The following is a 27,503-nucleotide window of genomic DNA, read 5'->3' on the forward strand; positions in this document are numbered from 1 at the left end:
CACGCCACAAGTAAAGATCCCGCAAGACACAACTAAGACCCGGTGCAGCCAAGTAAATAAACAAAGAGGTAGTTTTAAAAGAAAGAAAGAAGTACTGACACGCTATAAAATGTTATATGCCCAGAATAGGCACACCCATAGAGGAAGAAGGTAAATGAGCGGTTACTGGGGAGCTGGAAAGAGGAGGGAGGAAGGGCTGGGGAGTAACAGTCCACAGGCCCACATTCCTGCTTGGAGTGATGAAAACGTTCTGCAATTAGAGAGTTTGCACAACACCAGTATGCTTGCACAACACTGTGCGTATACTAAAAACCACTGACCTGTACACGTTAAAATGATTAAAAGGTGTGTGCTTTATGTTATGTGAATCTATCCCATTTAAAAGAAATAGATGAAATTGAATATTAACATTTAATCTAAATATAGACAAAATGTCATTTCAAAATGTAATCAACATAACAGTATTAATGAGATATTTTACTTTTCTTCTTTAACTCTAACATATTTTTACACTTAAAGTGCATCTCACTTGGGTCTTCTCAGTTCTCAGCAGCCACCTGTCCATGGAGACAGCACAGTCCCTGAGCAGTAAGAGGGGAGGAGAGAGTGCAACAGCATCACATAAGTGCCAGTTGAAGTAAAGTTGTTCAGTCGTGTCTGACTCTTTGTGACCCCATGGACTGTAGTCTATCAGGCTCCTCCGTCCATGGGATCTTCCAGGCAATAGTGCTGGAGTGGATTGCCATTTCCTTCTCCAGGGGATCTTCCCGACCCAGGACTCGAACCTGGGTCTCCCACATTGCAGGCAGACACTTTACCGTCTGAGTTATCTTGATAGGATTACACCCTCACACCAGCACCATTCACCACCACAACAGACAACTGCCGCCCAGACACTTCAAGCTTATGGTGCCTGTGGGCCAAATGCTGGTCCTCTGAACACGCATGTTCTCAGAGAAACCACGACACAAGCAGTGAGGTGACATGTCCAGTCCAAAACCCTACAGCTGACGTAAGCCACTGCTGTGATTTAAAGTATCATGTGCAGAGATGTGAACACTGGCTGAATATCTGATACTAAGAAATTATTGGGAGTTTTGGTTAGGGTAGTTACGAGAAAGAGATGATCGCACATTTTAGAGATACACGCTGAAACAAGAATGATTCAAACAGCATGAGGTACAGTCACTGAATCTTGATGTTGGACACTGACAGTCCATTAGATCACTCTCTCTACTTTTTCATGTTTAAACTTTCTATGATTAGTCTACACACACACTAAGATCAATCACTAAGTCGTGTCCAGCTCTTTGGGACCCCGTGGACTGTTGCAGGTCAGGCTTCCCTGTTCTTCACTATTTCCCATATTTGCTCAAACTCATGTCTATTGAGTCAGTGATACTATCTAACCATCTCATCCTCTGCCGCCCCCTTCTCCTGCCTACAATCTTTCCTAGCATCAGGGTCTTTTCCAGTAAGTCTGTTCTTCTCATCAGGTGGCCAAAGTACTGGAATTTCAGCTTCAGCATCAGCCCTTCTTGTGGCACTGCCAATAACTAAAACTGAAAAGCAAAGTTAAGAACAAATCCTTTTTCAAACTTTTTAAGTACAAGGCTGGTTTTAGTGGAAAAGAAAGATGAGTTAGATGATGGTGAGATGAAATTAACTTTTTTTTTTTTTTTTTTTGGCCACTCCTCACAGCTTGCAGGATCTCAGTTCTCTGACCAGGGACTGAACCCAGGCCATCACAGTGAAAGCTCCTAGTCCTAACTACTGGACCATCAGAGAATCCTGGAACTTTCATTTTCTGAGTGGAATCTAGAGAGGTTCAAGATCTTTTAACAGTATAGATACTTCCTGTTTGTTACTTCTTACCTGTGGCCCTCTGTATCCAAGGGTGCCACACCTGCAGTTGGTTGAACCCTGGACGTGAGGGCTAGCTGCATGAGCCACTCGACACATAGAGCCTGAGCACTGAGGAGGCTGGCATCCACAGGGCGTGTGGGAACCAAACCCCCGTGGACCCCCAGGGACAAATCAAATTTCACTCCCCCAACTGAGTTGTCTCATCATGATATATACAGCTCCGCCAACAATTTATCAGCTATCATAAGGGTTTCCGAGGCACTTAAAGGGATAAAAGAGAAGAACAAGAAAGAAAGAAGTAGAGAGATTGAGAGCAACAGAAAGAAAATGGGGGAGGGTGGTAATTTTTTTGAAGAAAATAAAAAGATGTGCAAGGAGATGGAAGGTTCTGTGGATTCTGGTTTCAGGTATGCTACAAATCTGCTCTATCTGTGGCCACCTCACATAACTTCTCCTGGCCCCAGTTTCCACAGCTGGAACCTACCAGAAGGACCTGTGACACTTAATGGGGGCACACCATGCACACATGAAGGTGGGGCAACTCTTTACCTTACAGGGTCTCCACATGGCGGCATGTTCAGCAGCCCTGCTCCCCCCACCCCTCCCCAAACCGGCAGCACCCTCACCCCTGCAGTGTGCTTTCCCCAACCAAAAAGAGCCCTGCCCCCTACATTTCCCAATGGCCCAGGGTAGAGGCCAGAGGGTTCAGCAGTGAAGCCATTCTTCTCTGCAGAAAAAATCCTCCACAGCCAGGCCCATATGAAAAGGGAGTGACTCAGCCTACCCGGACCCCACCTCTCCACCACAGGCCTCTGCCGAAAACCACAGCCCAGAGAGGCTAAATGACAGCAGGCAGGAAGCAAGCACCAGCAGGAGGATGCACTGCCCCCTGAGCAAGGCATGAAGAGAAGCTGCCCAGAGAAACTGCTGACTAACTAAGGGAGAAAGATACTCATCCTCAGCTCACGCACATCCAGAGGAGGCAGGGCCATGGAAAAGCAGGCTGTCTTCCCGCCCAGGGACCACTGAAGGACCCCAGGACTCAGCACACCCAATCCACCTGCGCAACGTGGGGTCTGCACACCGCTGCCTGGCTCCCCCATCAGTGGGGAGAAGGCCAGGCAGGGCCCCCGAAAAAAGACATGCAGGAGAGAGGGAGAGGTGTGCAGGGGCAGGTGGGCAGCAGAAGGCAGCTGAGTCCAGACCACAGGGAGGAGCTGAGAGACAGATGGGCACAAGCGCTGAGGTCAAGACCTACTCTTGGAGTTTAAGGGACCCAGGACACTACACAGTATGAGAACTTGGGTTATTCAAGGTCCAAAATGGTTTAAGGGCACATGAGTAAGAGATAAGTGAGTGTACAGGTGTGCAAGTGGGAGAAGTGGTATAAGAACGTGAGTGTGCTGAGTGAAATAAGCCAGACCCCAAGGCACACTGTGAGATCCTGCTGAGTGGGCGCTGTGAGCAGTTGAGTCCACAGATACAGAAGGCAGGACCACAGACGCCACACCGGGTGGGGGGACACAGAGGCCCAGCTTCACACAGGCAGAACTTCCGGTGGGAAGATGAGAAAGCTCTGGAGTGGGCTGGTGGTGACAGTCGCATAATGATGTGAATGTACTTGATGCCAATGAACTGCACACTGAAAAATCATTAAAATGATTGTTTTTATATTAAGTACATGGGAACCCACTCCAGTGTCTTGCCTGGGAAATCCCATGGATAGAGGAGCCTGGCAGGCTATAGCTCACAGGGGTCCAAAGAGTTGGACAAGACTGAGCAATGAACACTTTCACTTTTTCTTTCAAAGCAGGACAAATGGCAAGACTTCTTGACATTTGTTGCCTCCTTTTCAAGAGACAGAATCTTCCACAGGAAGCAACTCATAAGAAACCATCGCTGCTATGATTGAAGGGAGCAGCCCTCACCTCAGGTCCAAACACCACAAAGCAACAGGAGGCACACGGTCTGGGGCTCTCACCACCCAGCGAAAACCTCTACTATGCATCACTTACATCTGTACAAAGAAAACAGCATTTCACTGGGTGCTTGTGTGAGGATTACCTGTACCCAGACAAATGTGGTGGTTTAAAAATAACCCCTCAAGCTCCTGACATTGCCCCCCAGAATGGAGTCTAACATCTACCCCTTTCACCTGGTCTGGCCTTAGTGACTTGCTCCTAACGAATGTACAGAAAGTGACCCTGCACACTTCTGAGGCCTGGCCAGTGAAAGGTGTAGGGGGTTGATTAGCGTAACCCCGAATTTATCTCCACCCAGAACATAGCAATGAACCTGTTAAAAACCTCATTTAGAATCAGGGTCTGAACAGATGTAAGTTAGTTGTAATAATGTCGGGGGGAGCGGGGGCAGTTGGGGGGGGGTAGGCCCCAAATCAGAATGACTAAAGAGAAGAGGTGAATAGACACAGACACAGAGGGAAGATGGAGGCAGAGACTGGAGTAGCGTGTCTGCAGGTCAAGAGATGCCAAAATCTGCCAGCAAACACAAGAAGCTACGAGTGCCAAGGCTCCAAAGAGCCTTCGAGGGAGCATGGCCCTGCTGACACCCTGATTTTGGACCTGGAGCCTCCAGGACAATGAAGGAATAAATTTTCATTTTAAGGCATCCAGTTCATGGTATTTGTCTTGGTAGCTCTGGGAAACTCCTGCAAAAGATTATAGCTTCCTCCCCTTCATTGCTGGCATCCTCACCCTGGGAGCCCAGCCTCCATGCTTCAAGGAAGCCCCCAGCCACGTGGAAAGTCATGTGTAGGTGCCGTGACCTCACAAGACCCCTCTGAAGTCTCAGTTCCCTGACCGCGACACACAAGTTAAGGAATGTTCAGGCGACTCCACCCCAAGCCTTCAAAGCACCCCGGATGTGGAGTGTGGAATAGAACAAGCTGTTCCCTCTAGGCCCTCCGAAAGTGCAGGTCGTGAATAAAATAGATGTCTGTCATGGTTTTAAACCACTGTGTCTGGGGGCAATTTGTTATCCAACAATAAATAACAGAACACCACATATACATATAATCATGTTCACCTGACTCAAAAACAGATCTTCAAAACATGGTCCCTTATGCCAATCAGATGTCAAGGCATTCTACAAAGGTCCCTTCAGCAAATATTTATGAAGAATCCTCTTTTCTGGAAGTACACCCCTGCCTTCCTTCCTAGGGGAAGGTTACCTCAACATCCCTAAGATAACAAGACAGAATAAGCCAAGAGTTCCTGCATCCCTTTAAACGATGTGCAAAAACTAGGAGTTTTCAAACACATTCACCGTTTAAAGAAGCCACCTTATCTACAATTTTCATGGCACACTACATTAATAAAAGTTTGAACACAATCATAATTTATAAATGTTACAAATAGATGGGGAAACAGTGGAAATGGTGACAAACTTTATTTTGGGGGGCTTCAAAATCACTGCAGATGGTGACTGCAGCCAAGAAATAAAAAGATACTTACTCCTTGGAAGAAAAGTTATGACCAACCTAGACAGCACGTTAAAAAGCAGAGACATTATTTTGCCAACAAAGGTCCACCTAGTCAAGGCGGTGGTTTTTCCAGTAGTCATATATGGATGTGAGAGCTGGACTATAAAGAAGGCTGAGCGCCGAAGAATCGATGCTTTTGAACTGTGGTGTTGGAGAAGACTCTTGAGATCCCCTAGGACTGTAAGGAAATCCAACCAGTCCATCCTAAAGGAAAATCAGTTTTGAATATTCATTGGAAGGACTGATGTTGAAGCTGAAACTCCAATACTTGGCCACCTGATGTGAAGAACTGACTCATGTGAAGAGACCCTGATGCTAGTAAAGAATGACGGCAGAAAGAGAAGGGATAACAGAGGATGAGATAGTTGGATGGCATCATCAACTCAATGGACATGAGTCTGAGTAGGCTGCAGGAGTTGGTGATGGACAGGGAGGCTTGGCATGCTGTAGTCCATGGGGTCGCAAAGAGTCGGACACAACTGAGCTACTGAACTGAACTGAACTGAAAGTGTAGTATTTTTTTAAAGGTTCTCAGTGGTTAATTGCCAAATGATGGAATTACAGGTGATTTTTATTTTTATATTTTCATAATTGTCTTTTTAAATATTTTTTATATTTTCGTAATTTTTATATTTTCCTAATTCCCAACCCAGGGATTGAACCCTGGTCTCCTGCACTGCAGGCAGGTTCTTCACTGCTGAGCCACCAGGGAAACCTAATCGTCTATAATAAAAATATTTTGACAATAAAAAAAAGACAACTTCTTTGAAAGTTACTGAAGGCTGACATATACAATCATTTCTTGTTTTAAAACAAAGCTGAATATTCCTACTAATAATATACAACTCAGGAAATGAGCTTCTACCCAGTTATATAAATACACATGAACTTGTGTAATTGCATTTGTGCAATCAAACTGAATTAACCACACCTATTCACGCAACAGGAATGCAGAACGGAAAGAAAATGGACATGACAATCCAATCTCAAAGGATCAGCTGAAGTCTCATTGGAAGTATTTACTATCAACCAATCAGAGTCTGTGGGATTTGGTTCAAATCATCCAGGCAGAGAACCTGACTGACCAGCCGCAGCCCTGGGAATGGGCACACTTCACTGACCCAGGCTTCTCCCTGCTTCCAATAGCCTATGGCTCATGAAAATGGAACAAGCCAGGAAAGCGCAGAAGGAAAAAGTAACAGGACCACACTAGTGAGCAAGGTGGAAACATAATAAAAATGTAATAACACAATCCAGCAATTCAGCTTTCAAGTTTACCTCTAAAACTCTTTGGACTCACAATGACAAACTTGATACAGTGCAAACATTCACATATGTATTATCTTTAATATATACAATGACACAATGGTTTCACCAAAGAATATAAAACAATAATACTCTAATATTTTAAAAATTTTTATGTGGGTCATAACCAGCAAATTATTACTCCCAGCTCATTAATGGGGCCCCAAACTGTAGTCAGAAACATACTGCAAGCTTAGAGAAACTCACATGTGTCAAGGGAGGCCTGCAGAAGCAGCTAGTTCTCTGCAATAGCCAACACTAGAAACAACCGATGGGCCCAGTGCAGAGGGTAGGTAAGCTGGGTACATTTATACAAAGAAATAGGGCACAGCGGTGATAGTGGATGAACTGGACCTATACACCAGTAGCCCCTTCATGGATCACAGCCATGTCACACTGAAGGCACCTGCATAACTCAATGAAGCCATGAACCACACCATGCAGGGCCACCAAGGTGGACAGGCTACAGTGGAGAGTTCTGACAAACGTGGTCCACTGGAGGAGGGAATGGCAAACCACTCCAGCGTTCCTGCTTCAAGAACTCCATGAATAGTATGAGAAGGCAAAAAGATATGACACCGGAAGATGAGCCCCCCAGGTCAGAAGGCATCCAGTATGCTACTGGGGCAGAGTGGAGAGCAACTGCTGATAGCTCCAGAAAGAATGAAGTGGCTGGGCCAAAGCGGAAACGATATTCAGTTGTGGATGTGTCTGGTGGTGAAAGTCAAGACTGAAGCTGTAAAGAACAACATTGCGTAGGAACCTGGAATGTTAGGTCCATGAAACAAGGTAAATTGGACATGGTCAAGCAAGAGACAGCAAGAGTGAACACTGACATCTTAGGGATCAGTGAACTAAAATGGATGGAAACAGGCAAATGTAATTCAATTGACCATTAATATCTATTAGTGTGGGTAAGAATCCCTTAGAAGAAATGGAGTAGCCCTCATAATCAATAAAAGAGTCTGAAATGCAGTACCTGAGTACAATCTCAAAAATGACAGAATGATCTCAGTTCATTTCCAAGGCAAACCATTCAACATCACAGTAATCCAAATCTATGCCCCAACCATTAATGCAAAAGAAGCTGAAGCTGACTGCTTCCATGAAGACCTACAAGACCTCTTGGAACTAACACACACATACAAAAAAACATGTCCCTTTCATCACAGGAGATTGGAATGCAAAAATAGAAGAGATACCTGGAGTAACAAGCAAGTTTGGCATGGAATACAAAATGAAGCAGGGCAAAGACTAACAGAGTTTTGCCAAGAGAACATACTGGTCACAGCAAACATGCTCTTTCAACAACAAAAGAGATGACACTACACGTGGATATCACCAAAATCAGATTGATTATATTCTTTGCAGCCAAAGATGGAGAAGCTCTATAAAGTAAGCAAAAACAAGACCTGGAGCTGACTGTGGCTCAGATCATGTGCTCCTTATTGCAAAGTTCAGACTTAAATTGAACAAAGAAGGGAAAGCCACTAGACCATTCAGGTATGACCTAAAGCAAATTCTTTATAATTATACAATGTAAATGACAAATTGATCCAAGGTATTAGATCTGGTAGACAGAGTGCTTGAGGAACTATGGATGGAAGTTTGTTAACACTGTACAGGAGGTGGTGACCAAAACCATCCCAAAGGAAAAGAAAAGCAAGAAGGCAAAGTGGTTGTCTAAGGAGGCTTTACAAATAGCTGAGGAAAGAAGACAAGTGAAAAGCAAGGGAGAAAGGCAAAGATATACCCAACTGAATACAGAGTTCCAGAGAACAGCAAGGAGAGATAAGGAGGCCTTCTTAAATGAACAATGAACAGAGGAAATCAACAGAATGGAAAGACCAGAGATTTCTTCAAAAAAAAAAAAACAGCGATATCAAGGAAACATTTCATACAAGGATGTGCACAATAAAAGGCAGAAACAGTAAGGACCTAACAAAAGCAGAAGAGAGTAAGAAGTGGCAAGAACACACAGAAGAACTATACAAAAAAAAGTCTTAAGGACCCAGATAACCACAATGGTGTGGTCACTCACCTACAGCTAGACATACTAGAGTATGGACCTTAGGAAGCATTGCTATCAATAAAGCTAGTGGGGGTCACAGAATTTCCACTGAGTTTTTAAAGTCCTAAAAGATGCCACTGTATGAAAGTGCTGCACTCAATATGCCAGCAAATTTGGAAGACTCAGCAGTGGCCACAGGACTGGAAAAGGTCAGTTTTCGTTCCAATCCCAAAGAAGGGCAATGCCAAAGAATGTTCAAAAAGAAAAAAAAATATACATATATATATAGAAAGGCCAGAGGCTCAGAGTAAAAGGTAATTCTTCCTAAGGAAAAAAAAGTCAGATTTTCAGGTAGTAACAGATACACACAGGGGTGGAGAGGCAGGCAGAGAGACACACAAAACATTCTTTTTCCTCCCTCCCTGTAGAAGGGAAACCTTGCTCTGGCTGGTTTGGTCAGGCACTGACGAACCACTAAAGCAGCACGGTCCTTCCCACCTTGCCTGGTGCAGTCCAGACCTGATGGGGCAAAACGTTGGTCTCTGCCAGGTCCCCTTTCCCAGTACAACACTCGCCAGGGCCCATCAACACGCCTCCTTCCTAACCCAGCAGAGGCCTGGCTATCAGAGACCACTCCACACACCCTGAAAAATCCCACGTGGAGCTTCTGCCAACTTCATCCCTTACGAATAAACCCTATTTCCTCCCAAAATGTACTTCAAGAGGTTAAGCATGTGAGAAATAGCAAGGTCCTATTCTACGCAGCTGAAGAGGATTTTGGGAGCACACACAGTGTCACCCACATATGAGAAAAATGAGGCAGAACGTTCCTCCAACAGCATAAAAACTGGAACAAGTCAGAGAAGAAACAGACATTTGTGACTATGAGAAAGTACTCTTCAGATTTTTTTTTAAAAAGTATTTCTCACCCTTCAAACCAGTCACATAGGAAAAGTCTGAGGCCCTGTCTAGAAATGATTCATTATCTGGTAACTAGCAGGACTTTATATAGATTTGGCTCATGGTAATCCATGTGCCTCTCTCTGTGAAATGCTTGATTTACTGGAAGGCAGTCATATTTTGAGATGCATTATCTTGAAAGCGGACTTGATTTTAGTAGAAACTAGTAGCCAAGTCTTCAAGGAAATAAATGGTCATGAGTCTGATGCACTTTAGAAAAGAAGATATTAGTAACTCATACCATTACACAGTTTAATAAACAGGAAAGTGGAGTCACACAGTCCCTAGCAAGCCAGAAAAAGCAAGACCCATAAAGCTGCTCTCATTAGCAGAAGTCCCTTCTAAAATCTGCGCAGGATCTAGTATTTTTTAAGCATAAAACCCAGCGCTTTCGGGTCCCCTACTTTCTCTGTGCATATTTAGGAGGAGGTCTGCATCTCCTCTCCATGTGGGATCCTCACAGTCACAATGCTATCCCTTTGTGAGATACAAGCATCCAGCTCACACCTGGCACAGAGGAGGCACCCAACGCAAATTTGTAGAAAGTAAGAAAACAAGGTTAACAAGAGGATGAACCTGATGCTTAGACAGTTCTTTGGCATTTCTCCCTTTTATCACCACTTCAAAAGGTTTTCCAACAAGCTCACCCAGGGACTACTGGCAAGATGGGGAAACGCCCAAAGCTTGAGCAAGAGGCTCATTCCACATCTGAACAGCCCTCTTCTTTCACATGCAGTTTCTTTGCCCTTCCCGTCTGTTCTGTGTTTCCAATTCCAGCTCATCCTTGAACACTCTACTTAATTTCACTTCTCGTTGGTGACCCCTCTCCACCTCAGTCAATAGAATTCACTCCTTCCGAGGGCTTCCCTGGTGACTCAGTGGTAAAGAGCCCACCTGCCAATGCAGGAGACCTGGGTTCCATCCCTGGGTCAGGAAGATCCCCTGGAGAAGGAATTGGCAACTCACACCAGTATTCTTGCCTGGTAAAGCTCATGGACAGAGAAGCCTGGCGGGCTACAGTCCATGGGGTCACCAAGAGTCAGACGTGGCTAAGTGACTAAACAACAACCCACATAAATACACAGCTGCTTATCCTCCCATTCAGGAGAATTCAACAGGGTATAAATGGCATTTAGAACAGAATTAAGGGGAAAGTCAAGCAGGTCTTGCCTTTTCGTCCTGGTATAACTTGTTGACGCTCTCCATCTGAAAGTTGTGGCTGGACTGGATTTTGTCCAGCTGCTCCCGCTGCTTTTCCAGCTCCCCCTGGAACTCATTCTTCTTCATCTCCACGGCCCCTCGCTCCGCAGCCGCCCTGCGGACCCTGCCTTCCAGCTCCACAATCCGTGTCTGCAAGGATACCGCAGCATAAGGACCATGTGAAGCTATCCTCAGACCAGACCACCACGTTCCCTCAGCAAGACCACACCACAGCCTCCAGCTGGGGTCAAGTGTGTTCACACTGTGTCCATTCACACATGGTGTGTCCCCAGGGCTTGATCTTCTAGGTGAGTGGTGTAGATGCTCCCACGGGCTATTCTAGAGGCTATTCACTTCTCTGAGCATCTGTGTGTCTACTGTGCGTCTCCATGGAAACACCATCACACCCCTCACAGGGACTTTGCCAGGCTTGACTGAGGCAGGTATAGGCACACCTCATTTTATTGAGCTTCACAGGTATCGTATTTTTTAAAAATTGAAGGTATGTGGCAATCCTGCAAGGAGCAAGTGTGTCAGCACCATTTTTTCCAACAGCATTTGCTCACTCCATATCTCTGTATCACATTTTGGTAATTCTCATAATATTTCAAATTTTCATTACTAGTATATTTGTTGTGATGACCTGAGATCATGATCTTTGAAGTTACTAAGGTTCCCTGAATGCTTAGATGGTCAGCATTTCTTAGCAGTATTTTTAAGTTAAGGTATGTACCTTTTTTTTTTAGATATAACACTACTGAACACTTAATAGAGTACAGTATAGCATAAATATAACCTTTTATGCACTGATAAGACAAAAACTCAAATGACTTGTTTATTGCACTACTTGCTTTATTGTAGCAGTCTGGAACTGAATCTGTGATATGGCCAAGGTCTGCCTGTACATAAAATGCTTTATGCTTTACCTGGTGTGAGCTGGCGCTCAAATATTTAGTTCCTTTTCCTCACTAACACAGCATTTAAATGCTCTTTATAAGACACAATTTCTGAAACAGATTGAGTTCTCTGGACAACAAAACCCCATCTGCCCAGAAAACAGGGGTCCAGGAGAAACTCAGACAAAAGCACTACAACTGTGTGGGGCAAGCACCAAGAGGAGTTCAGAAACACTCCTAAGGGATGGGTTTCCTGAGGACTCAAGCCCTGCCACCAGAAAGACTGGGTTGGAGTCCCAGTTCCCCTCATCCTTTCTCTGTGAAATGGGGTGGGGAACAAGATCCTAAACGGACAGAATACAAAAGAAGGTAATGTATGCAACGTACCCTTAAAGAAACATTATTCTTATACCTGTTAAAATAATACGGAAAACTTGATTCAAGGCTGCTGCAACAGGGGTCATGACTAGTGCAGTTGAGAGAGAAACTGTTCTCAATTCTGAGTACTGCAGAGACAGCTGAGGATTTACAGCCAAAGTGCAGAGAGAAGGGGTTGGTAAAGTATTAAGAGGGTAGGGGAAGTCTTGCTAAAGGCAAGCCCATCAAAGATAATGCATGAGGAGCTTGCTTGGGCATCAGGGGTGGGGGAATGAGTTAGCAGGATTCTCTGCTGAGCCTGGGCTGGGTAGGCCAAAAACAGGATGGGGGCCTGGACTGAGGCCTTGTCAAGAAGGGGGCTCCTCAAAGCCTGACTAAACTGTGGTCAAGGAGAGTCCTGGCCGTCGCTCAATACTGCTGGCCCATGACAGGTGGCAATGAATAGGAAAGATAAAGTTATTACTATCAGTAAATGATGCTAGTAAAGACTGGTACCTCTAAACACATTTCTCACACCCACTCTCCAAATACAATGCCCACACCACTCAGGTACTGAATGTGGACTGGAGGACCAGAACGGGCTATGGGCAGGGTACTTAAGCTGTTTTCCCAGAACCAGCCCCAAAGGCCTGACTAAAAATTGTTCACTTACAGGAAGGGCAGACAGGCATGTCCTGGCAGCAAGCCTAAGAAGTCACAAGGGGGTCCTCTCCCACCCAAGAGCAGGGCTGGTGTGAAGCCTGGCCTGAGGCTGGGTGTTGGGCCCTGCAGAACATGCATTACTGTGCACAAAGCCTTAGGTGCCGAAAAACCACGAACTCCTCAGAATCCAGCACCCAGCAGCTCTAAATACTCTGTGACATCCACACAAACAGGACCAAGAGAACACCTGGAGATCCACGCTCCGGGAGCTGGCGATCCAGTAGTTGAAGCCCAGGACAATGATACAGGCCACCAGGGCAGCCAGCACGAGCGGTGGTGACTTCATGCTCCGACGTCCGTTTCCCAATCCCATCATCTCAAGGGCCGGGCTGAGAACCTGCCGAATAAGAACAGACACACAGGCCTCAGTACCAGGACTGCCATGCCTCAGACATGCCACATCCATCATCACAAGCAACAGGAAGGCGGCCTGCTCCGAAGCACAGGCTGGTGTTTTCTCCTTGAAACACGGAGCTGTTGGCAGAGAGGACTGTACACAGCACACCCGGAGCAAGTGACGTGTGCCCTGGGCAGTGTGGCTAGACCCCTGGGACAGGCCTGTGGGAGTGGTCACTGTCATAGAAACCCATCACACACCAGCTCAACACCACGGGCAGGTAATAATTTCTCTTATGCCTCAGTTTTCCCATCTGAAAAAATGGGGATAACTATAGTTTCTACTTCCCAATACAATCTGAGAAATCACCATCTCTGTAAGCAGTAATAGCAATTATTAGTGCTTCTACATCACATTAGAATAACTAGAATGACTCCAGGGACTTGCCTGGTTGTCCAATGGGTGGGACTTCACCTTCCAATGCAAAGGGTGAGGGTTCAATCCCTGGTCAGGGAGCTAGGATCTCACATGCCTGACCACCAAAAAACCAGAAGCAAAAGACTTTGAAAATAGTCCCCATCAAAAAATCTTTTAAAAATGAAAGAAAAACTCCATTTCTCATTATTCCCCAAAGAAGTCTTTTTGATCTGATTCCTAACAAAGGGAGGGTTTTCTATCCTTTGATAAAATTGTCAGTGACACCCAATTACGATATTCCCTGAGCCAAGCAGGAAAGCCTCCTGGAGGCATGTGAAGCCAGGACCAGAAGTGCCCCAACTGCCTCAGAAAGAGGCATTGGCCCAGCTTCCTTTGAACACTGTTCTCTCCCTTCTGAGCCCGTATCTGTGCAGCACACTCAAGTCAGGAGACTTCAAGGGCTACAGGGAGCATCAAAGTTCTTGAAAGAAGCAGAAATACAGCTGACAGGAAGGAGCCATGTTTTTGCTCCTGGGCTTCAATCCCAAGCCCAGTCTGGTTGGATCCCAGCCCTGCTCCAGCAAGGGTAAGGTTAGTGAACTGTTCCAAATGGCTCTCGCTGAGCCCGATCAACAGGACCTTATCAGAAGGAAGGCAATGCACACAGTACACGTAATAAACGGTCTCCCTCACAACAGATATGCTTTTACGCCAGGTGAGGCCAGCAATGGAGGACGGGGAAGAGGAGGTGAGGGCGGAAAGGGAGAAGGAAACAGGGGAGGAGGGGAAGAGACACCATCAGGGACTCAGCTTTGAGGAGAAGTTCCTGCAGGTGAGGACACAGGAGAGTTGAGAGCCAGCTCTCCCCCAATGGTACCTGTAGCTGAGTTGTGTCCCTGGGAGACATCCTCTCTTGGTAGGTACTGGTGTGGGAGCTGAGAAGGGGATGTAAGAGCATAGTGGAAATCACCTAAAACAAAGCACCCCCAGAATTCCCATGCATAGAACTGAGGGCTGAGTCCAGCCTCCATTGACTGGTGCCTTCTTCACCAGCTTCTGGTCTCTTGGGGCAAAAGAGGAAAAAAAGTCTTAAATTTAACTGTCAGTTGCTATCAGCTAGCACTGTAAGTACTAACAGAGAGTGATGCTCAGAAATACTAAAGTTCCAGAAAATTCTATGGATCTGCTGAAAATGTGTCTCCACTGCTTTATCATGTTTTGTTCATGAAAAGTCTTTCTTTAAAAATATATAAGATTACAAATACAATTGGGGAGAAAAATCACACACAGTGAAGTATAAAATTAAAAGTCCTCCTCTTCCTACTCCACTAGCCGTTTCTTCTATTCCAGCTGCTCTTAACCCTCAAAAGGCATCAAAATAACCCGGGACATTTCTTAAATTACCAACAAGTAGGCCAACTCCTCCTTTCTCTATGAAATCTTTTGCCCGTAATTTTTGGCTACTGTTGGTGTTTTCAAAATAATCTAATCTCATCACTCTTTCATTGTTTCTAGATTTTGCTTGTATTTTGAAAGACATTTCCTACTCTAAGTTTAGATATACATTTACCCATATCTCCTCTCAACATACCTATGGGTTTCATATTTATATTTAAATATTTCATCCATTTGGAATTTTTTTGACCTAAGAAGTAAGGAAATACAAAGAAAACTTTCTTTTTTTTGAAATGGCCAGCCAGTTCTCTAGCACTCTCTTATGCAATAATCTATAACTCAGTTCTCTGAAAGGCCGTCTTTGTCAAATGCTTAAACCCTTAACAATACACTTTTAGATGGGATCCTCATTTGATCTTTTGTTATACCTGCAGATGTGAGTCAGGATGGTGTACTGTAAGTTTGAAAACAATGTAACTCAATTCTCACTTCAAGGAACTTACAGATGATCATTTAACATTCTCCTTCCTTTAGCCAGTCAAAAAGTTTAGTGAACAGCTGCGACAGAACAGGTTGCCGCGCTAGCAACAGGAAGCCAGGGCAGCATTAGGAGAACAAACTCAGAACCCAGTGGCCAGAGTCAGACTTGGCTCCACCTCTTAAGCACCACAGAACCCTGGACTGTCTTCCTCAGAGGTCTTAAATGAGGAATATAGACCAGAAAAGATAAGAGAAGTGCCTGGAACCACAACTGACACTTAGTTTCAATGGCTCAGGGAATGCTGACTCTCATATTAGAGGCTTCCCTGGTGACACAGACAGACAGTAAAGAATCTGCCTATCATGCGGGAGACCTGGGTTTGATCTCTAGGTCAAGAAGATCCTCTGGAGAAGGGAATGGCACCCCCACTCCAGTATTCTTGCCTGGAGAATCTCATGGACAGAGGAGCCTGGTGGGCTACCGTCCATGGGGTTGCAAAGAGTCGGACATGACTGAGCAACTAACACTAATCATCAATAGAGATGGAAAGATGAATAACAAATCATTTCCAGATCTGGCCTTTTCTGCACTTTATAAGAAAAAGGTGATGAACGTCTTCCCTCCTCAGTTGTTCTACTTTATAGGAACCAGCTCCTCCCTCAACTCTGCTGTCCACTGAAGCAGCAGTCACTGCCATCACTGGGCTGACTCACAGATGCTGCTGCAGCAGCAGACATCCTAGACTAGGACCCTAGTATGCAAGAGAGAGGTTCCAGGAAGCTGAGTACAGTCTCAGAGACCCCTCACCTGACCCAGCACTTGGCAGGTCAGTCGGTGTGCAGCCGCCCAGAGGGCGCAATAAGGAGAGCCCTGGGCTCCCAATGGACAGAGGGCTGCCCAGGTAAGCAGATGACCATGATGGAGAAAGGGCCAACAGTGACCCTTCGTCCTGTAACGTGCCTCACCCAGGACTTCCAGGATTGCAGAAACACTGCTGCCCAAGATGAAGGGAGTCATGGCCGGGAAAATGCCAAAGCCTGATGAAAACTAAGGGCAGGCACTCAAAGGCAGGGTTGTCAAATGTTTCAAACACTCTACTCTCCTCCACTTTGGAAATTACACAGACTGGCGGTGATGGAAGTGGGTCGGAGACAGTCTATGTCAGACAGATTAACAGTCCTAATTTAGGCTTCACAATGTGTTTTGTCTTATACTTGATTATAGTTACTTGACATGCTGAAAAAGATTAACCTAAACCAGACACGACTGAGCGACTGAACTGAACTGAACTGAAATCAACTAAACGCTGTGAAATTCCAGGTGTATCTGCATTAAATGTTTCTTGGCAAGTTGGAAGAGTCGTTTTTTAAAAAATGACTGGCTTAATTAATTTAAGCAATTCAATCTACTGGTTAAAATTATTGTTGCCTTTTAAGCAACAGAGAGAACAAGAGAACAGAGACTTTTTTTATTTTAAGAAAAAGCATAAGAAAATGGGCAACTGGTTAAATACATGAGCCCTTTGAACTTCCTAGTTAAATAATCTTTCCATTTCCTCATTTTCACAGAGGTTTTTAATCAATAGGCAAATACACAAGCAATCAAATCAGATTGACTTGTTTAACCAATGTCATCACTGCAGGAACAACACAGCTTCTCCAAACAATATGGGAGCTGTACCTTTATTCCTTCTCAGAAGTAATAGCCTTACCAGGTGGGCGGAGGGCCAGAGCCGGAAGTGCCCTCAACGGAGCCGGAAGTGACCTGAATGGAGTTCGGAAGCCACCTCAGTGAGCAAACAGATGGCAGGATGTCCCACTTAGCGCTGAGGTCTCAGGAATTGGTCACCAACATTTTTTTGGAGGATTCAAAGATATTCCACCCCACCCCAAGAATGTCTCCAAGGCAGGAGTCAGCATACTGAGGCCTAGAGCCATTAGCAGCCCATTGTGTAAATAAGGTTTTGGTGAACACAGCCACGCCCAGCCCTTGAAGTACTGCCCACAGCTGCTTTCTGCCTACCAGGCAGAGTTGAACAATCGACACGAGGATTTACTCAAAGAGTTAGAATGAAGACTGAAGCAGTTAGATGTATTATCTGGCCCCTCTGGGGAAGTCTGTAAACTCCTGTTTAAACTATTAGGGTTAAATGACAAGTCCACTGAATTCTCCTTTTAAATTCTTAAATTCTTTTAAAAACTTACTAGGAAGTATACAATTCTCCTACTCCCACTTTCCCAACCCTCAATTTTCCCCCAATTCTAGAACCTAATAGTTTAGAAAGAAAAACCTTTAACAGCATGGTAACTACAATAATACCATATCACATATCATAAAGTTGTAAGACAGTAGATCTTAAAAATTCATCACAAGAAAAAAAAAATTTGTAACTACGTGCAAGTTATTAGATTTATAATAGATTTATTGTGGTGAGCATTTCGCAAAGTATACAAATAATGATCTTTACACTGTATACCTGAAACTAATATGTGATGTCAATTATGCTCAATAAAATGTTTTAAAAAGAAAAAATGTCAAAATTCATGTGCATATTTAGTGCTATGGAGTGAAAATACCAGAATGAGATGGATGAGTGGAAATGAATGAGAACCAATTCCATTGTGTTTCTTCCAGCACTTGACTTTCTGCAGAAAGGCCAACTCCCCTGTGGACTCCACAGCTACACGATAGCAAGCGTTCCCAAATTCCTCCTCTTGTTTGGGAGTCGGCAAGCTGCAGCTTCAGGGCAGAATCCTGCCAGCCACCTGTCTTTGTACACTGTCTAAAAGCTCAGGTTTCAAGCTTTTTAATTGAAAAAAAAAACCAAAAGAATAAAATTTCATGACAGAAGAAGTACATGGAATTAAAATTTCACTGACATAGATAAAGGTCTGTTGGGACACAGCCATGACCATTCATTTACATATTGTCATGACTGTCAGGCTATGAGAACTGTGTAGCTGTGACACAACCCACTGGGCCTGCAGAACCTAAAATACCACCTGACTCTTTACAGAAAACGTTTGCCAACACCTGCTGTAGTTCAACAGTTCTTAAAGTATGGTCCCTGGACCAGCAGCATCAGCATCACGTGATTATAAAGTTCTCCAGGTGATGCTGATACAGGTCAAGATTGAGAACTGTGCTCTCCAGAGCTCACTGGACAGGTCTCACAAGTGCCTCTTGTTCTGGTCACACTCAACTATTTTTAAGAAGCAGAAAGGCATGTTGGAGAGGGTGTGTTATTTATCTTTGGGGAAACATTTCTATACTGTTTAAACATTTCCATATTGTTTAAAGGTTGAGTTTGGATTCCCCAAACTTCCTTGGCTTTTGGCTACAGTCCACCGGGCCCTTCTGTCCACTGGATTCTCCAGGCAAGAATACTGGAGTGGGTTGCCATTTCCTCCTCCAGGGGAGATCTTCCCAACCCAGGGATAGAACTTGGATCTCCTACATTGCAGGCAGATGTTTTACTATCTGAGCCACCAGGGAAGCCCCAATCAGAATGAAGTGATCACTAATTCCAGAGCAACATGGCTTCTACAGGATCCTCCCTCACTGATATAGAAAACAGAGAGGAAAGATAAGGTATCATCTACCTGCTGCATAGATATAAACGATGGAGAGCATTTTTATGGGCTAGACCCTCCAGTTCTGGCAGCACTGGAATCAGAGAAATAGCTTAGAAAAAACTTTTTTTTCTAAAATCATTAGTATATTAAAATTTTGTCCAAGAATTCACCAAGGCAATTCTTTTAAAAACTAGTAATAGCAAATGAGCCATCTTGAAATTCCAGCCCAGCTGAGCCTCAAAAGACTGCATGCAGTCCAGTCAACCCACAGAACCAGAAGTAATAACTAATCTATGGTTTTAAGCTTGCAGCTGATCTGTTATGGAGCAACAGGTGATCAAAACATAAACTGTTACATGAAAAAAGTTACAAAATAGTAATGTTCATATCCCATTTTTGTTGAAAATTTTTAAAAATATACTCAATAAATCAATCGTCATGAAGTTGCTCAGTCGTGTCTGACTCTTTGTGACCCCATGGACTGTAGCCCACCAGGCTCCTCCATCCATGGAATTTTCTAGGCAAGAGTACTGGAGTGGGTTGCCATTTTACATTCCTCTATAATAGAAAATGTACAGCAAGTGCTTATATGGAAAGATATTTACAAGTTGGAGCAAGAGAGGAGGAGGTAGAGAGGAACAGAAAGAAGACTTCATTTTTTGCTTTATATCATCTTTTTTTCCCTCAAGGAGCCTATCTTTAATGCAAAAGCCAAACAGTAACAATAAAAAATTAAGATGCTAGGAAGATATACAATGGTAACATTAGCAAGATTTGAAGTTATATTTCTAGCATTCCCAGATGAAATCACAGTATTTTACAGCTTCCTCTAAAACAAAACAATGATACCATATGTATGCATTCTGAAGCAGAAAAACAAACTGAACTCATTCAAATACATTCCCAGCTCTCTTCTGTGCTGGCCCCCACCACTGGGGGCACTAAGAAAACCCAGGTTCCTGTCTTGAGCCTGGGCAGAAAACTGAGAGGAAACACAGGGCAGCCCATTTCTGAGCTGGCGACACGGTGGTTCCTCATCTCCTCCCAGCCTCCTGGGCTCCCCTGTAAAGGCTTATCCCTGTCTTCCAAAGCCAGTGTGGAAATTAAATGAGAGCACTTACTTGTCACCAAGCAAATACTAACTCAAAAGAACTACTGTGGTATTAACCCTTTAAAGTCTCAGTTTACTCATTAAAAAAAAAAAAAAAGGGGGAGTGTGATCCATTATACCTGCATTCACAGGGTTCTTCTGAGAATCAGATGAAAGAATTACCTGAGACTGAAGTGAGAGAAACAGCTGTCTACCAGCAGGGCTTATGCAGCCCAGAAGGTATAAAAGACGCTCCACCTGGGCTGGGGAAAAGATCCTAGAAGTTACATTTATTTTTGTCCAAAAAGTAGAATAGCAACTACGTTTAGTAATGTAAATATTATACCAACAAGTTAAATATATTATGCGTACACTAATTACTTTACACTGTGTTACACTATACTAATTATATTACCATGAAATACTAACAGTGCTAATAAAAGCAGGAACTGACTGCACCCTCACAAAGTCCCTTTGTCAAGGGTCACCTGTCACCAGCCCTCTGAGGTATCCTTTGACTGGGCAAGCACACAATGAGATAGATGCACAAATTAAAACGAAACTAAACCTCACAGAGTATATGAAGCTTTAAGGTCCCCATAAAAAGCACAGATACTAATAAACGCAAGCACAGGTGAACACAAGCCGGGGGTTAGGAATGTACTTCCCACCCTGAGTCAGCTTCATCTGAGCGACATCACAACAACGATAATGTACTCAGATCTAACAAGATCCAAACCAAAAAAAAACCTCAAAATTAAAGGAGTATTTGAAAGAGGGTTTTACCTCCACAATGAATCCAGCCCTAAGTGTATACTGGATCTTGAGCTACAACATTAGCCCATATACATTAATTTATAATTAAGTAACAAACACACATACAGAGGAGTACTAAAAACTGGTCTTAACTGAGATACAACTGACATTATGCCGTACTGGTTTTAGATGTTAAATTTTTTTTTTTTTTAACTATCAAGAACGAGCAAAAAAGCTTGGAAACCACAGCAAACTATCTCATTATGCAGTATTTTTACATATGTGTTCTTCCTGTCAGGCACTAGTTAATCATCAAAATCTTAGTGAGAGGAAGTTTTATTAATGCAGTCTTGAAAGAGAATAAGATCACAATGTAAAAATCTGAGAAGGCGTGCATTTTCTTTCCTGAAAGTGGGGGACATTTCTTTGTGAAGCAAAGAAAAGCTCTCTGGGAATTTTGGAAATAATCCTTAAACTTCAAGCCAAGACTCTCTTTCAATGTAATTTCATCAGTAACTTGAAAAAGTCTAGAAAGCAGCCACACTCTAAGACCATCCTGGGGGAGCAAGTGAAATGCCACTCACAGTTTGTTAAGGTGAAAGCCCCCATGGTGCAGCAGGCAAAGAATCTACCTTTCAGGAGATCCCCTGGAGGAGAACACAACAACCCTCTGCAGTATTCTTGGAGTGGACAGAGGAGCCTGGTGGGCTACAAAGAGTCAGACCGAGCGACTAAGCACAAGGGCATATCAAGACCATTCCTTCTACTTTTGTGAAGTTTTAGAAAATAATGCTAACCAAGTTTTTCTTTTAAACAAAAAGAAAAATGATTTTTTTCTTATCCCAATTTCCCATTTCAAGTCATTAAAAAAGAAATCAATCTTTTCTAAGACAACTTATTTTTTTCCCTGTGGCTCAGATGGTAAAGAATCTGCCTGCAATGCAGGAGACCCGGCTTCGATTCCTGGGCGGGGAAGATCCCCTGGAGAAGGAAATGGCAATCCACTCCAGCACTCTTGCCTGGAAAATCCCATGGACGGAGGAGCCTGGTGGGCTACAGTCCATGGAGTCACAAAGAGTTGGACAGGACTGAGCAACTTCACTTTCACTTTCAAAAGCCCCAGGCACAGGGCCTCTTCTCCAGTCCCTGCCTCCCCTCACTGCCCCTCCGGGACTGTTTAAAAGCAGGGCCACACTACCTCATGTTCCCTTCCACTACACTACCAGTGATGGGATCCTACTCGCTGCCCAGAATGGTGAGTTGAAAGCGACACCCCACCTTCCAACTCTTCCCACACATGCAGTTTCCCCAGGCTCTGCCTGGCTATCCTTTGTGCTTCAGATGCAGAAAGCTGGCTTGCAACGTTCACAGGATCAGCAGTTCCCTCCTGGCTGGAGGAAGGTGGCCACATAAATGGACTGAAGCTGGCCCTGGGTCAACCATTCTCATTGCTGTTTCAGCCCCACCCCTGAAAAAAACAATATACATGCAAAATCTTTTCATTCCCCCATCAATAACTGGACCAGCAATTAGAAAACAAATGGCACCCTTATTTTCTAACAGCAATATTCCCAAATGCTGACCTCCACCCCTCACCCCCAGCATTCCTGCCTCTCATTCTTGGTCTTTCACTTTTGAGCAAAACCAATGGGGAGAAAAGGTGACATCTTCACAGGAGAAGAAAATATGTCTTGAAGTGTTGTTTTCTTTAAACATCCTAAGAATTCAATGTCTTTTCACTGCTGACTCCTTAGAAATTGAGTTCTGACCTAAAAATCCCAAGTCTTAGCAAGCTCTTGGTTTCTATTTACAAATAAACTTATTCTTCACAGTAGCCTGCCCTTAGCTTAATCTTCTCTAACATAGGGAGGAGGAGCTATGGATGGATGCTCTAAGAGACCCAGAAGTACCAACAAGGGATTCAACTTCTCAGGCCCCAAGCTACAAAAAAAATTCAGAAATACTAAAACTGCCTAAATTTGAGTCAATCTCGTGGCCATGAGCCAAACAGAGTCACTCTAAACCTGTTAAATATGTAATCAGGCTACTGGACTATTTTACTCTGCCCCTAGGAATGTCCCTCAATATTTGCATTATTTAGGGCAATTGGACCTTGGAGACCACAAACCAGGAAACTCAAAGCCGTGAAAGTCACACAAGTTTGGTTTTGCAGATTTGGGAATGGGATATCTCAAGCATCACCACGACTTGCCGAATGCAATGATTCTAAAATTCCGCTAAAACGAACGCTCATCGAAACAGGTATTTTGCCTATTTTGTTCTACCGAAAGACAATCATTAAAAATATTAAGTAAGATGTGACATATAAAGAGGATGTAAACCCAGGAGACTATTTTTACAGGAGAACAGAAGTTTTGTGGATCCTCCACGCCGCCAAAGGTGGGAAATACAGGTACAGAAGGAACCCGGAGCATCCCTGAGACGGGATTCGGAAGAGCTCGGGCAGCTCGCGGACCGAAGATCCGGTGTCAAGCTCACCTGCCAGGACGCGACTGCTGCCAACGTGGGCACCGCGGCGGCGGCTCGGGGCGGAGGGGGAAAGAGACGAGCGGCGCGGCCAGCCAGCCCTCCCCGCGTGCCAATCACGCCCGCACCGCTGCCACTAGCGCCACTTCGGGGATGCTCGCTTTTGACTCTGGGTGCCGACGCGCGTGACACAGCTAAGAACAAAAAGAAAGGCCCTGCATCCCCCCGGACCGGCCTCCTCAGGGGAGCCCAGCAACGGAGCGGAGCCTGGGAGGCGGAACCCGGCGGGTCGGGGCGGCCCCGGGAAGGAGGCTCCAGCGCGGGGAGGTGCGGGGCCGGCCTCGTGCCCACTCCGGTAAAGGCTGCGGCCCGGGCGCCAGCCGGGGGAGGGCGGGTGTTTCCGGGGCCCGGCGCGGGGTCCTTGGGCGCGGGCCCGGGGCCGTGGAGGGACAAGGAGAGAGAAGGGGGCCGGGGCGACCGGGGGGAGGGCCGCCAGGCACGCGCGCCGCCTGCTCACCTCCTGCCGCGGCTCCGGCGGTCGCTCGGCGCTGCGGGGGCCCGGCTCCCTGCTCGCCCAGGCAGCTCTCCCGCCGCCGCCGGCCTCGTGCTCCCGTCCGCCCGGGGCAGCGTCCAGCGCCGCCGCGTTCGCGGCCTCCGCAGCGGCGAGTCCCCGCCTCTGGCCAGCGCCCGCGGCGCGCGGAGGAGGCGGCCTCGGGAGCGCGAGGAGGCGAGGCCGGGACCGCGCCCGGACTCTCGGCCCCGCAGTGCGCGCGCCCTGGCCCGCGGCCGCGGAGCGGCGGGAGCTGGAAAAGCCTGGTCGCGCCCCCTCTCAACCTCCTCCCCAGCTCCTCGCCGGAGGCTCCCGGCGCGCCTTCGGGACTGGGCTCCGACAGACCAGCAGAGCGGTCTCGATGCTTTTAAAGGAGGTGAGAAGCGGCGGCGGAGAGAAGGGCCCCGGGAGACCGCCCTCCCCCCCCCAACCCCCCGCAACGTCCCCCACCTCCGGCCCGGAGGAATTTTCCGGAACCCAGAGCCGACCACACCCATCGTCACACTCCTGGTCTTGCTCACGTAGTCCCGTCCGAAACTGCCCAGGATAGAGGGGCCAAGGAAAAACAGGTATTTAGGGGATATTTACTCACAAATTTGTCCTTTTTCTTCCACCAGCCCTTCTCAGGTGGGCTTGATCTCCCTACAGCTATTATCTCTCAGCGCTCATTTTTTGGGACACTCCAAATGTGGGCAGCAGAGAAAATCCGAAGGCTCTTGGGCGCTGCCCAAACGAGATCCTCTAGGATTTTCTCAGTATGGAGCCTGGAAATCTGAATTTTAAACAGCACCCAGGTGACCTTCTGGCACACGGAAGTTTGAGAAGCACTGTTGAGCCACACCTACCTGAGAAGATGCCACAAATCTAGTGACGTGTAGAATAACCATATGAGAAATGGAATATTTCCTGCCATATCAGGAAATAAGACTGTCATTGCCATCAGCGGTTGCAGCCTGACAACGTGAGCCTGTATTCTAAGGGAACACAGGGAGAATACCAGCAGACTTCGCTTGCTCCCTACAGTGAGCCCAGGGGAACTTGGGATGTGAAAACACAGATCCCATAGCTGAGATGTATATAGAAGAAATTATTTCAGTGAGCTGAGACTCTTGCATTGTCTCATTCACAGAAAAGCACAAACTTTCTTAACTTGGGATATCTGCTTTCTTTAATTAACAATAATCTGATGTTCCAACTAGCTGCCCTTTGTTGCAGAACTTCTACAGAACCTGGCTCTTCCTCTCACCTTCTCACAGCAGTTGTCTCAGAGTCCCTGTCTCCCGGACTTGAACTCCCCGAATTCCCACCAAATAAAACATAACTCTCAACTTTTAGGTTGTGAATATATTTTAAGTTGGCCTGTACTAGGAAATTATAAAGCAATGATTCTTAACCCTGGTAGCATGAGCCAGACATTCAAATTATCTGGGAGATTGTAAAGTATTTAGATACCAGGGTCCCACCTCTAGAGTTCTGAGTCTGAACGTTAGTATTTTTGTTTTAAAGATTGAACACGTGGCCAGAATTGAGAACAATTTTCCTAGAATCATCTCTTTTTGAACCTACCTACCTCTAGTATCTGAGAAAAGAACCCCCTGGCTCATCCCTCCCAAACCCCAACTCCAGAAGACAAATGGGGACACACACTCCTGAAGGAACTCTCACAGTCAAAACTGGTTTCAACCAGAACAGACGCCTTTAAAAATTTAAGGTTTCCTACTACCACCTGAGCGTGGATCTCCTTAAGGGCAGTTAGGAGAGGTTTTTGAGTCAAAACCTGAGTCATGAGCTGACAATAATAGCCCCTTTAGAGTGATATTCTAGTATATTCCAAAATTATGTTTCCATTGCCCATTGTTAGACTGCCACCTGGTCAAACTAAGTGTTCAAAACCTGTGTGTATGTGTTGACATCAGCTCTGGCTTGTCCTTGGTCTTGACTTGCAACTCTTGCCTCTGATCCCCTACCAACCTTCAGTGACCATAGTCAGGGTTTTAGAACAGGCGCAGTATCTTCCCTTGTTGCTCATTTTGGCTCTCCTAGTAACACTTTGCCTTCTTAGACTGTGAACCATAACTTCCATCTCATTTGCCTCCAAGTATGTTCCCATTAGTGTCTGTGATTTATCAACGGCTAATTAGTCAGTGACTAAGCCAGTGATTCTTAAACACTTTATAGAAGAGGTCCATATGTCTAGGTACCAGGGAAGCTGGCTAAATTAACTACATCTTTACTGAGAGGGAATCATCCTTTCCAAGTTTCATGGGGATCTTTATGGCAAGATTTGGAATTAGAGTAGTTCTTAAAGTTCTTTTAAAATGCAGTATTTATATATGCAGTGTTGCATATGTGAATTTGGATTTACATTGCTTATAAAGTGCTCTATTTCCTCAAGGCTTCTCATCCAGAATGTTTAACCTAATCAGTTGCTCGCCCTAAAAATTCAAGTGGATAGATTGATTTGATTAAATAAGGGCTTCCCTGGTAGCTCAGATGGTAAAGAATCTGCCTGCAGTACAGGAGACCGGGGTTTGATCTCCAAGTCAGGAAGATACCCTGGAGAAGGGAATGGCAACCCACTCCAGTATTCTTTCCTGTAGAATCCCATGGACAGACCTTGAGGTCACAAAGAGTCAGACACGAGTAAGCAACTAACACTTTCACTTTCAATGATTAAATAATGTGCAAAGGGCTGTTGTGGTTGGTTGTAGTGCACCCCTGTGTGTTGTCTGTTTAGTTTTCTTTCCTTCGCTAGCTAACAGCACACTATGGTCATATAGGAACCTACCTCCTACTCTCCAAGGGATACAGCCTTAGTTGGACTGTCAAAGTGATGTCCTCTCTAGCTCAAGGAATAGACCATTGTATCAGTTTTCTATTTGCTACCCTAGCAAATTATCACAAACCTAGAGGGCTTCCCTGGTGGCTCAGAGGTAAAGAATCTGCCTGCTAATGCAGGAGATGCAAGTTTGACACCTGGGTCAGGAAGATCTCCTGGAAAAGGAAATGACAACCCACTCCAGTATTCTTGTCTGGGAAATCCCTGGGACAAAGGAGGCTGACAGGCTACAGTCCATGGGGTTGAAAAGAGTTAGACACTATTTCGGAACAACTAAGTTGTTAACAACAACAATAGAGTTAAGATGACAAAGTTCTGTTGGTTAAAAATCTCACTGAGCTAAAACCAAGATGTTGGAGGGGCTGTGTTCCTTTCTAGAGACTCTTAGGAAAATCAATTGCATTGCTTTTTCTGGCTTTTAGAGATTGCTTGCATTCCCAGTGCGTAAACCCCTTCTTTCATTTTACAAGCAAGCAATTTTCAAAATCGGTAACGTCTTTCTAATCCTGCTTCCATAGCACATCTCTCAGATCCAGCTGGGAAGCTTTCTTTGCTTCTAAGAACACTTGTGATTGCATGGGTCCCACCCAAATAATCCAAGATAATGTCTGTGGCTCAGACTCTTAATTTAATCACATCTGCAAATTCTCTTCTTCCATTTAAGGTAACATTTATAGGTTTCAGGGATTAAGACATGAACATCTTGAGAGGCCTTTATTCTGTCTGCTACAGACCCCTATCCTCAGCTGATTCATT

General features: G+C 45.2%; 1 protein-coding gene across 2 annotated transcripts in view; it reads right to left on the minus strand.

Moving 5' to 3' along the window:
* The window catches only part of GOLM1 (golgi membrane protein 1), a 56,650-nt gene extending 32,713 nt beyond the window's left edge, over positions 1–23,937 (minus strand). For both annotated transcript variants that reach the window (XM_068974127.1, XM_068974125.1), the window contains exons 1-3: positions 23,876–23,937; positions 13,008–13,157; positions 10,815–10,994 (exon numbers count right to left, since the gene is read on the minus strand). In XM_068974127.1, the coding sequence (XP_068830228.1) occupies positions 10,815–10,994; positions 13,008–13,136 (309 nt within the window). In that variant the 5' untranslated portion in view covers positions 13,137–13,157; positions 23,876–23,937. The remainder of the gene's footprint in view (positions 1–10,814; positions 10,995–13,007; positions 13,158–23,875) is intronic.
* Between the last annotated feature and the right edge of the window lie 3,566 nt (positions 23,938–27,503).

The sequence above is a fragment of the Capricornis sumatraensis genome, chromosome 6 (assembly GCF_032405125.1).
Source record: "Capricornis sumatraensis isolate serow.1 chromosome 6, serow.2, whole genome shotgun sequence".
In the NCBI taxonomy this organism is placed as follows: Eukaryota; Metazoa; Chordata; class Mammalia; order Artiodactyla; family Bovidae; genus Capricornis; species Capricornis sumatraensis.